This window comes from Triticum aestivum, chromosome 7D (genome assembly GCF_018294505.1).
Source record: "Triticum aestivum cultivar Chinese Spring chromosome 7D, IWGSC CS RefSeq v2.1, whole genome shotgun sequence".
NCBI lineage: Eukaryota > Viridiplantae > Streptophyta > Magnoliopsida > Poales > Poaceae > Triticum > Triticum aestivum.
Genome location: NC_057814.1, coordinates 273,693,190 through 273,705,094, shown reverse-complemented (window position 1 = coordinate 273,705,094; position 11,905 = coordinate 273,693,190). Strand labels below are relative to the sequence as shown.

The window sequence follows — 11,905 nt, the reverse complement described above, 5'->3', positions numbered from 1 at the left end:
CCCCTCTCTCCCGTTACTCCGTAGTTCCACCGCCTCGTCCCGGCGACGCTTAGCGAAGCGCTGTCGGTGTTCCACCACCACCATCACCACCATGCCATCGTGTTGGTTGTGATCTCATCTACTTCTCCTCTCCCGCTTGCTGGATCAAGAAGGAGGAGACGTCATCGAGCCGCACGTGTGCTAAACTCGGAGGTGTCGTCCGTTCGGCACTAGATTGGTTGGATCGCGAAGAGTACGACTACATCAACCGCATGATAAACGCTTCCGCTTAACGGTCTACGAGGGTACGTAGACACACTCTCCCCTCTCGTTGTTATGCATCTCCTAGATAGATCTTGCGTGAGCGTAGGAAATTTTTAAAATTGCATGCTACGTTTCCCAACACATCCGTGGTCGGTGAAGCTGCAAGGTGCAACACATCGCACTGTTTTGCTACAACCAGCTATGATGAAGTTGCGACCGACACGAGGCAAAGCTGCAACCAGCAACGCCAATTGCTACATCCATCACTTTTTTTTCCTGGATGCAGAGAAAATGAGGGTTGCAACCGGTGTTCAACGGAGCTGCAACCAGCATCACAAATACTACGACCAACGTCTTTTTTTGATGGAACCAGAGCGGGGCGGCTGACCAGCGCATGAAGTTGTTGCAACCGCAACTCCAAATGCTACAACCGGCATTCTAAAAAGCTACATCTGCCATCTGAAAAAGCTTCAACAGGAGACGCGGAAGTTGACGGCGGCCGCTGCTCAATCGCAAAAAGTTGCAACTAGCAGCTGGAAATGCTACATCCGGCAACTGAAAAAGCTTCAAACAGGAGACGACAAACCAACAATGGCGAGCGACAAGGACGGGAGCTGCGAGAAGGCCGAAGATGGGGACGACGACGAGGAGATGAAGTTGGAATCGTGATCCGTCGGAGATGCAACCATGGGGCAGGGGAGCTGTGTACTGCATGCGGCGGTTGATGCTGCGATGACACGATAACACACACCATGTGTGAGATTATACGACGACAGTCGACGGATGCTTCAAGCAGGTCATGGGATTTGTACATGGGAATCCGCTCAAGCGACCATGGCCAGCGAGCCAGCCGGTACAAAGACGTGCTCCGGCGACGGCGAATCACAGCAGAGCGGCCAATGCACAGGTAAGCTGCAACCCATGGTAAGAAAAGCATCAGCCGTGGCTTTGTAGAAGCTACGACGAGCGTTTACAGAAGCTGCAACTGGTGAAGGTGATGTGACGGTTGTGACTGTCCGTGTTATAAGCTGCATTACTGCAACTGGCTGAAGGAAAAGCTCCGACTAGCGACTACCTAAGTTGCAACCGTTTTCTATGATTTTTGCTTGGACCGACTAGATGACAAAATACTACGTGGGAGATGATTTGCTGGGACTGAGTAGACGGCAAGCTGCAACCGGCAAGATGATTTGTTGGAACCAGCGACAGGCCATGTTCCAGCAAGTTTTTTGCGTGAGGTGACGAAAACAAGTTGCAACGGTGATGCAGGGTGACAACGGCAAGCTGCGGCGGTGGATGGGGCATTCACGAGAACTGGGGCGTCGCGAATCGACGGCAGCGCCTTTTGTGCCGGCGGATGGCAGGGTGCCGCGAGGGGCAGCAGCAAGGTGCGACGACGATGCATGGCGGCCACGGCGAGCTGTGACGACGGACGCGACATTCACGGGAGCTAGGCGTAGCGAGTCGACAAGCAACGGTGCAGCGCATGGCAACGACGACGTGTTTGACGCAGATGACGGGTTGCCTCGCGTTTAGCGCGTTCAGCTTTGATTGCTTTAGTACGTTCAGCTTTGCATGCCCTAAGAACAAAAAGGATACTGACCCAACGGTTACAACTGGGACGAATCCAACGGATGGGATACGACCGGCGAGGCGACTCGGCCGGCGCACCGGCGCAGAGTAGCGCCCAGGTTGTAAGGCCTCTAGAATAGATTATTATGGTATAGATGTGGTGAGGAGACAGAGGAACTGTATGCAATAAATTTTGATTTTTGATTATACCCTGTCACCGAAAAGTAACAACACAGTTGCACCAGCACTGTATGCTGTAAAGTCAAACAGATGTCCCTGTCTATCCATTTATCTCTGTTTTCTCATCTTTCCTATCTCATAAATGTCCGCCACTATCTTTTACAGTTTACTGTGAAAAGAAAAAGGAAAAAGGAATCCTTTCTTGTGCTGGTGTCAGCGTCTTGTTTCTACCGAGCAGGAGATTGTGTAATGTCACCCAGCATGTTGAGTGCAGGGCAAGGGTTGTCGATCGGTATCTGCCATAGCAAAAAGTGGAGCATTAGATTTTAGCCAGCAATACCATGGACATTCAACAGGTAGCAAGCAGTACACCTGCCTGGCCCCCTATCTATCTATCTATCTATCACTGTTTTGTTTCTGCCTGCTGCCTCTCTCTTCTCACAGGCAATGCATATACGTACTAAATTTTTCTATGTGTGGTAGAGAGATGTGCATGTGCATGATGAGAAAACTATCTCACCAACCACTAGATGAATGCACACTCTCCTCCAGGTCAAGCCTGTAGGACGGAATCATTGCATTAAGTTGCGCATTCACATGCATGCTCACCCAACGCCAACAGTATGGTGAGGTGCTCAATTATTTGATGAATGCGTGAGTGCAAGTTTTGTGTTGGATTACCATGTGGCCAGCCCCGAGTATCCAGTAGAATTTCAGGTTCTTGTACGACTTGAGGAAGGCCTGGGTGCCGGCTGCTTCACCTTCACCTTCACCTTCACCCCCCTTGCAGTAGAGCGGCTTTCTGGGCGACCCTGTGAAATTCTTCAGGCCTTCCCACCTGGAAGCATATACAGATGCATCAACAGTTGAACTCACTTTTTTTTTACTTTTTTTTGCGGGAAACAGTTAAACTCACTTGCCCTTGCAAACACACGCACACATAAACATGTGAGTTGCAGCACTTACTTGAGCTTCTGGACCCAGTCCAGTGTTCCCTTGGTTGCGCAGATGAGATCGAGCTGCAGGAATCAACGTCGATTGGTTGGATCTCAATCACAAAATGCAGTTTATCATAGTAGAGTATTTTACTGGTTATTAAGTTGAGAGATTCTGCGACCAGTGAGTGATTGATCATCCACGCCACACTTGCAGGTAAGCAACAGCGGTTGGGACAAGCTTGGGGGTGTCACATGTCAGGGATTTTGATCGATTTGGAAACATGCGTGCACCGTGCAGCATACAACACTAGACAGTCAAAACGAAACGACAAGACCAATCGACGGACGACAGGCAACAAATGCGTGCAGGCTTGGGTCTTTGGATTGCACAAGACGCGCACGGATCAACTAGTCGGACACAAGAGAGACGGTGGGTGTTTTTTCCATACCTGTCCGCTGTAGATGGTCACCTCCACGCCAAGTCTGAGGAGTTGGTCAACCTGCATGCGTCCATCCATTATCACTCGCAGCAGGTTAATTACAGTAAGCCACTGGCTAGTGGTGACAATGAATCACCTCGTTGATTCTTGGCTTCATGAAGTCGCCTGCGAGGGCTTCGAACACGTCGCCGGACTGCTCTCCCCAGGTGAAGTTGTTGGGGATGATGCCCAGCTTGGCCTTGACCTCGGCGTTCATGAGGCCGTCGAGGCCGCCTTCCCTCGTCGCCTTGGAGCTCAGGTACCTCGTGTAGCCCACCTTCCTCACCGCCGCCCCCGCGGTCGCCAGCACCGCAGCGTCCTCCGACGACTCGTCCTTGAGGATGTTGTAGAAGTTCTGCCACCCACCATGCAATTACAACTCACCACTTGTAGTTGTCCAACACAAACAAAGCAGAGGCAGGGGGCACGAGGGAGGGAGGATGCGCACCACGGAGTTGCTCTGCTCGAGCACGGCCGACTCGAGGTCCTCCCACGACTTCTCCGCCGCCGCGTACTGCTTCGCCTTGAGCTGCGCCTTGATCTTATTCGCCAGGCTGCGTGTCACGCATCCTCGTCAGTTGTTGTCTTTTTTTGAAAGAATTTTTTAATACGTAATTATTTACAAGTAGTATATAAAGGTCGGTTTTAACTCGATCGCACGGAATTAGAAGGTTTTTCTCTACCTGTCGCATTGCTGCAGCCCCTTCTCGTCGATACGGGACAGTTGGTATAGCAACGGGCCCCATGACAACTGCACCCAGTAAATTCTCTCTGTTAATTACTTACTCGATTCATTATTAATTCAGCAAGCACAATACGGGGCAGTCGTTAAGACTTAGTACCACGGAGTCCTCTGGTGAAATCCAGCTATCCCCCAGGGCCACACCTGCATGCGTCGTGGCCAAAAATTCAGTTATAATGGATTGATTATTACTCCCTCCGTTTCTAAATATAAATCTTTGTAGAGATTCCACTATAAACTACATATGGATGTATATAGATGCATTTTAAATGTAGATTCACTCATTTTGCCCTGTATGTAGTTCATAATGCAATTTCTCCAAAGACTTATATTTAGGAACGGAGGGAGTACTATATTAGCTGCATGCATCACGACGGGCTAGCTCGTTAATGGATTTAATAGGCTATTATTGGCTGTCTCTAGTAGTGTACCTCCAAGCTTGGCCCTGAGGTGTCCATGTCGGATGGCCTTGAGCGCGGTGAGGGCGGTGGTGACGGCGAACTTGCCGCCGTACGACTCGGCCACGATGTAGAGCGGGCTCCCCTGCAGCGGCTTGTTGTGCCGGTAGAGCTTGATGAGTAGCGCCGTCAGGTCGCGCGCCGCCTGGCCGTCCGTGCGCGCCATCAGGCTCTTGTTGCCGCCCTCCACGAAGCTGAACCCCGTGCCCACGGGGTTGTCCTGCACCATGCCCATGCGGAGCAATCTCAGAACTCAAAAACTAACCGGCAATGGCCATTGCCCGGCCCCGCGCGAGGAGGAAGATGAAGAACTTACGACGAAGAGGAGGTCGGCCTTGTTGAGCCAGGTGGTGGCGCGGGGCTTGAGGTCCGTGTCAAGCGGCCCGATCTCCATGAAGTTGCCGTAACCGACCCCCGACGCGCCCTGCAATGCATATATATGCCAGATTGAATCAGTATGCTCATCTATGCAAGATTTTTTTTTTCTTATTGAATTGGTGCTGGCTACTCACTGGGCCGCCCTGCAGCCACAGCACGGTCGGCCATGGCGCTGTGCCGTTGTCGACACGGTGGGGGCTACGGTACAGCCACCAGAACATGTGCGCCTCTGCAGAGTTCAATTGTTAACCACACCACCATGAGTTACCAACAAGACGAAGACGAAGAAGAAGAGAAACACTAATTTTCTTACTGGGTCGGACTTGCATGTATCCCCACTCTTCCGACCCATCGGCGGTGCCGGCGGCGGCGGCGCGGGAGGGCAGGACGAGGAGAAGAGCGACGCAGGACAGCAGGAGCGACCTCGCCGGCGCCATTGTGGAGCCGTGACAAGGACTCGTCGTCGACGACAGGAGCAGGACGCACGCTGGAGCAGGAGGCCGTGTGAGGCTGGGATATATATGGTGGTGCTGGGACGTTGTGCACGCTATACAGGTCGTACAACAACGACGCGAAGGAGGGGAGATCGTTTGCGTCTGTTTGTTGGAATCCCATCCGGATGACGACGTGTAAACTACTCCGATCTGGATTGGGAGAATAAAGATCCAGGTAACTCCTCGCAAGAATCCAGGAGGGGGGTACGAGAGCCGCTGCCGGCCGGCCTTTCCCTGTACGTAATCGGTGTTCCGCAACTCCGTCGGCGAGTCCGGTCCGAGGTTGCAGAGCGAGGGCGAGCGTCGTAGACGAAGTAGTTGAAGTAGTCGAACACACGAAAGTAAATGACACAGAGAGATATGAAAAAGACCAGCTTTATTAATCAATGATCAGGGATTACGATGATGGCTCCTCGTTGCTTTATATAGGGGGTAGGGGGTCAAGGGATAAGTACCCACTTAACGTAAAGTGGGGGAAACGGGAGGGGCTAGCCCGTGCGATACGCACGAGGCCGCCGCCACCCCTCGGCGGCCCCAGTTTCCCAACACTCCTCCTTGGGTAATTATCCGTATATCCATGCCTCAAAACTCCGAAAAATCCAGTGGGAAAAAATATGGAGAAAGAGCACATGATATACATTGTTGTATTGCACGAATTGCCTCGTCAAAAACCTCGTGTGAGAAACATCAGGAAAACTCACTCAAGGGAAAAGAGTACAATCCACTCAACCATCAAGTTGAGTACTCGATCATCAGGATTGAGATTTTAGCGACGAGTTTGTGAAGTTTCTCCCCCTGAACCTTACATCTCTCTAAGTCTCATCATACCGATTCCACGCACACACCTCTCTAAGGTTGATGCCGGTAATGATTTAGTGAACATATCAGCAAGATTGTCACATGACTTAGTATGCAAAACTCTCACCTCGTTCAACTGTTGCAGCTCATGTGCATAGAAGAACTTGGGACTAATATGCTTTGTGAGGTTACTCTTCACATAACCCATCCGGATTTGTGCAACACAAGCAGCATTATCTTCATAGATAATGGTAGGGGTTTGTACGGTGTTCAGCCCACATGTCTGTTGAATGTGGCCGATCATCCGCCGAAGCGATACACACTCTTTTGACGCTTCGAATAGTGCCATGATTTCCGAGTGGTTCGTGGAAGTCGACACAAGTGTTTGCTTGGACGATTTCCAGGAAAACGCAGTTCCACCACAAAGGAAAATATATCTAGTCTGCGATTTGCAATCATGTGGGTCCGATAGGTACCCAGCATCGGCATAGCCTATAATAGATAGGTCTTGATTTCTTTTATAAAACATGCCAAGATCTTTGGTCCCTTGCAGGTAACGGAAGACGTCCTTGACACCTTTCCAATGCCTCTTGGTAGGTTCAGAACTGTACCGACCAAGCAAACTGACGGCGAACGCAATGTCTGGCCGTGTACAATTTGCGAGGTACATGAGTGCTCCAACTGCACTCAGGTAAGGAACCTCTGGTCCCAGAGTTTCCTCCCCCTCTTCCTTTGGCCTGAACGGGTCCTTGTCTGGCTATAAAGATCTTCCGACCATCGGGGTCTTAGAAGGATATGCCTTATCAAATCCAAATCTCTTCAACACCTTCTGGATGTAGGCCGACTGGTGCACTAGAATCCCATCAGGGGAATGTTCAAGTTGCAGACCTAGACAGAACTTGGTTTTACCCAAATCCTTCATCTCGAATTCCGACATCAGGTAGGAACTCGCTTCCTCAATATCCTCAGGCGTACCGATTATGTTTAAATCGTCCACGTACACCGAGATTATACAGAATCCATCTTGGGATCGCCGTATAAAAACACATGGGCAATCTTTATTGCTCGTGTAGCCCTTCTCATGAAGGAAATCACTTAAGCGATTGTACCACATTCTACCAGACTGTCTGAGTTCGTACAGTGCCTTTTGAAGTTGAACACTATATAGACCCTTGTTTGCTCTATCATGGTTCGGAACAGGGATACCTTCTGGAACCTTCATGTATATGTTCGAATCCAAGTTACCATATAGGTAAGCAGTGACAACATCCATTAGTTTCATTTTCAAGCCCATGTTTACTGCCATCGAGATCAAGTATCTAAAGGTAACTCCATCCATGACCGGGGAATAAGTCTCCTCAAAATCGACACCTGGTCGTTGAGTGAACCCTTGAGCTACGAGCCTTGCTTTGTACCGTACTACCTTATTATTTTAATCTCTCTTTCGAACAAAAACCCACCTATGGCCAACAGGGCGAATGTGGGGAGGAGTTCGACAAACTGGTCCGAACACCTTCCTTTTGTTCAGAGATAATAATTCGGCAGTAATTACCTGCTGCCAATCTTTCCAATCCGACCTTTTCTTGCAATCAGCGAGTGTGTTAGGCTCAGGGTCAAGATCTATGATTGAGGCAATTTTCGTAGCAAAGTTGATGTCGACAATCACCGTTGCTCGGTTCAGGGACTCCCCCGTATAAATATAATTTATGGCCATTTCGTCATGGAGCGCATCCGGCGCAAACACTTGCTCTACCAAATTTCCCATTATGGGAACAAGGTCCTTTAGATTTCCCGCGCCGACGTGTGCGCACACATCTCCGCTGGGTGTTTCCCCTATGGGAAAGTTTAAGTCCGGAATTTCGTGCACTGAATTTTCCGTACTTGTGCCAGGTTCCGACTAGCTCCCCGTTTCAATTTGGGGTACTTTGGCGACAGGCTGTGATAAATCTCTCTTATCCTTTTTCGTCAGGCGTCCCCGAGTACTTGGGATTTGAGAAGCCGGATTTCTCGTCCTTTTAGGCCTTTGGACGGGAGCGGGTATACCATCATTTTTCTTCGGTATTTCAACCCTTTCCGGTGCATTGCGCGCGTGCACATGCGATTTTGTCACAGTCTTTAAGTCACTAAAGTGGTCGGGCAGTTGATTTGCTAAAGATTGCAAATCTATTATCTTTTGGACTTCTCTCTCAGTCTCAGCAGTGCGCGGGTCATGAGCGTGGATCCCCGTGGCTCGCCACGTGATTTCTCGACTTTTAGCATCAAGGGGTTGATTCTCTCCCCCTAAAGTCGGGAAAAGATCCTCGTCAAAAATGCAATCAGCAAAACGAGCCGTGTGACAGTCACCTGTCATGGGGTCCAGATACCTGATTATGGACACAGTCTCATAACCAACGTATATCCCCGACTTACGGAGCGGGCCCATCGCCGATCGCTAAGGGGGTGGTATTGGTACATATACCTGGCAACCGAACCTACGAAGGTGGGAAATTTTCGGTGCCGACCCTTGCGCAAGTTGAACAGGAGAGTGGATGTTGTAGGCTGACGATCGAAAGTTGATGAGATTAGCCGCGTGTAACACCGCGTGGCCCCAACATGTAGTTGGTAAATTACAACCCTGAAGGAGCGGTCGGGCAATGAATTTCATTCTTTTAATCAATGCCTCGGCAAGTTCATTTTGTGTATGAACATGTGGTACCGAGTGCTCAACTTTGATTCCCATTGCCATGCAATAATCATCGAACGCCTTTGAAGTAAATTCTCCGGCGTTGTCCATTCGAATAGACTTTATACGATAATCCGGGAAATTATTCCTCATTTGTATGATCCGTGAGATCAATTTTGCAAAGGCATGGTTCCTTGTTGACAGCAGGCAAACATTGGACCATTTAGAAGAAGCATCAATGAGCACCATGAAGTACCGAAACGGCCTCGTGAGGGGCTGAATTGGACCGCATATGTCCCCTTGGATACGTTCCAAGAACGCGGGGATTTCATCCCTCACCTTGAGGGGCGATGGCCTAATGACTAACTTCCCCTTAGCGCATGCGGAGCACACGAAATCATCGGGATTCGGGAAGTTCTTCACGTTAACATTATGGCCATGTGAGTTGTTAATTATATTTCTCATCATCCTAAGTCTGGGGTGGCCTAACCTATCGTGCCAGAGGCAGAAGAGTTCAGAGCTTCTAAAAACGGTCTTGAGGGTAGTGTACACGGGCGGTGCTATTATCTTAGTGTAGTATAGCCCTGTGTCAAACGAAGGAAGCCTTTCGATAACATGTTTACCACCTGCATCCCGCTTTGTGATGAGTAGGCACTCCTTGCCGTTTTCATCATCGGTCTCAGCATGGAAACCATTAGCGCGGATGTCTCTAAAGCTCAAAAGAGTACGAGTCGACTCCGGGTACAACAATGCATCATTAATGATCAAAGTTGTTCCCATGGGGAGTATAATAGTGGCTCGTCCGGAGCCAACTATGTGAGAACCGCAGCCGGCGATTGTCATAATACTTCCCGGAGATTTTTTAATGGACTCAATTAGTTTCTCGTAAAATGGTATGAGTGGTGGCGCTATCGGCAAGGCATGTTTCCTCCATTCGGGCGCCACGCGCGTTCTAAAATATGACATCTAATTAATGTAATGAGGAAGAAAATACATTAAAAATAAATGCACACACCTCAGAACATAACATGCTATCATGTATAAATAATGGAATAAATGAATAAATGTCATTCAATCGCCAAAGTAAAGAATAAGTTTATGCTCTCATAGAGCTTACAACCAAATCGAATTTATTCAATTTTATTGTATCAAATCGCGGAATCATGATAACCAAAGAGGTATGCTAAGTGGACTCGGTGAAGAAGCCATTCACTTCCGCCGCAATCTCCATACTAGTGAGCTGATCCTCCTTAGAAATCATCTTGGAGGCAGCATCAATGTCTAGTGGCGGCGCCGCCGAGGCGACCATGTGGTCAACCTCCATGGCGACGTGGGCGTCGGTAGAGACCGCCAAAGCTGCCGCGATGGGCACCACTGGGGTCGCCTCTATGGGCGCAGCAGGGGGAGTAGCGATCATCACGGGTGCCGCCATGGGCGCCGGTGGTGCTCCCTCCTGAACCAAGGCGAGGTGCGTCTCACGCGCCTTCCGAGCCTTATATGCATCAACGACCTCCTGTGGTGCGCGGCACTGGCGGGAGAAATGCTCCACCGAGCCACAACGGAAGCAGTCCTTAGGCCTTTGCCCTCCCTTGCCCGGCTTGTTCTGCTTAGCCGGGGCGGGGGGGTGAGGGCCCTTCTTCTTGCCCTTCCGGCCCCTCTTCTTCTGTTGAGGCTTGCGGACTTTGAGAGCGTTCACCTCCTGGCGAGAACTCCCCCCAAGTGGTTGCGCGACAAAGTTCTTTTTGAGAACCTCGTCCTGCGCCTCCGCCACCTGGAGGACGTCAATCAACTCTGAATACCTCGTGTAGTTCCCCTGGCGGTGGTTCCGTGAGGACTGGACCGTGTCGGGGTGGAAAGTGGATAGGGTTTTCTCAATCTTCTGGGAGTCAGTAATCTCAGTACCACACAACCGAAGAGTCGTACAAATCCGGTGCAGAGCTGAATTGTACTCCCCAACCGTCTTGAAGTCTGCAAACCTCAGACGGATCCACTCTGCCTCTGCACGTGGCTTCACAGTGTACTTCAGCCGCTCAAACCGCTGCTTAAGAGCGGTCCAAAGGCCAGAAGCACTGCGCTCAGCCATATACTCATCTTTCAGAGTAGGTGACAGGTGATGACGGAGAAAGTGCAGAGCCTGCGCATTCTCAGTTTCGAACTTGGGATTAGTGACGACCAGCTGGGCCCCCTTACCGATCGCCCTCGGGAGGGTTTTGCCCTGGAGAAAGATCTCGCAGTCCGAGGACCATGACAGGTAGTTTAGCCCTGTCTGGGCCAACTCAGGAAACTCTTTGTTGACAATTCCGGCCATCTGCGATTTATGCAAAAATCATGAGATTACAGCAGGTAATCTTTTGCACAAAGCGATGTTGATAAACTTATTCAATAAAATGACGTTCCAATATTTAAAACATGCTATTATATGACTTACTAAATGATTAAGAGTGCTAAACAATTAATCTACAGCAGTAAAATCATACTATAATATCATGTTACAAAAGATAGCATGTTAAGCGCATCTAGTATGTGAAAACTAGCCCAAAAATTGAATTCCCAAGGCATTTTTAAGACCAAATACGTGTTTTCAGTGAAAACAGACAGTTCCAGGGGCTTCTACGCGAAATATTACAGCAGGAATAAAACTTGCGTAAACTCTGGAAACTACGGGGGCTAAACCGCAAAAATCCCGCGCTGCAGCCGGCGCCCCTCTTGTTTTTTTTAGGAGGAATCCCACGGCCGCGGCCCATCCGGCGGCTTCGGTCCATCCAGGCCCAGCAGAAAAACGCGCCGGGCCGGCCCAAGGCGTTGCACTGCCCACCAGGGGGCGATGCTAGGGTTGCCCTAGCGCCCGAGCAACGCCGTGGCGGCGACAGCCGAGCCGGCCAGCGGGGCGCGGCGGACGGGGGGAAGGTGCGATGGCCGGCGGTCAACGGCGCGGCGCCGGGCCACAACGCGAGGGCACGG

At 50.3% G+C, this 11,905-nt stretch overlaps 1 protein-coding gene across 1 annotated transcript; it reads right to left on the bottom strand.

The window, feature by feature from the left end:
* Nucleotides 1-1,993: 1,993 nt before the first annotated feature.
* LOC123167764 (serine carboxypeptidase-like 51) lies at nucleotides 1,994-5,385 on the bottom strand (the record flags this gene model as incomplete). Its single annotated transcript, XM_044585627.1, is given in 12 exon segments — nucleotides 1,994-2,291; nucleotides 2,677-2,833; nucleotides 2,962-3,014; nucleotides 3,383-3,433; nucleotides 3,510-3,767; nucleotides 3,861-3,966; nucleotides 4,096-4,163; nucleotides 4,255-4,298; nucleotides 4,586-4,832; nucleotides 4,929-5,036; nucleotides 5,125-5,219; nucleotides 5,304-5,385. Coding segments are annotated over 12 exon segments (1,338 nt in total), but the record flags the coding sequence as incomplete, so codon positions are not given.
* Nucleotides 5,386-11,905: the final 6,520 nt, after the last annotated feature.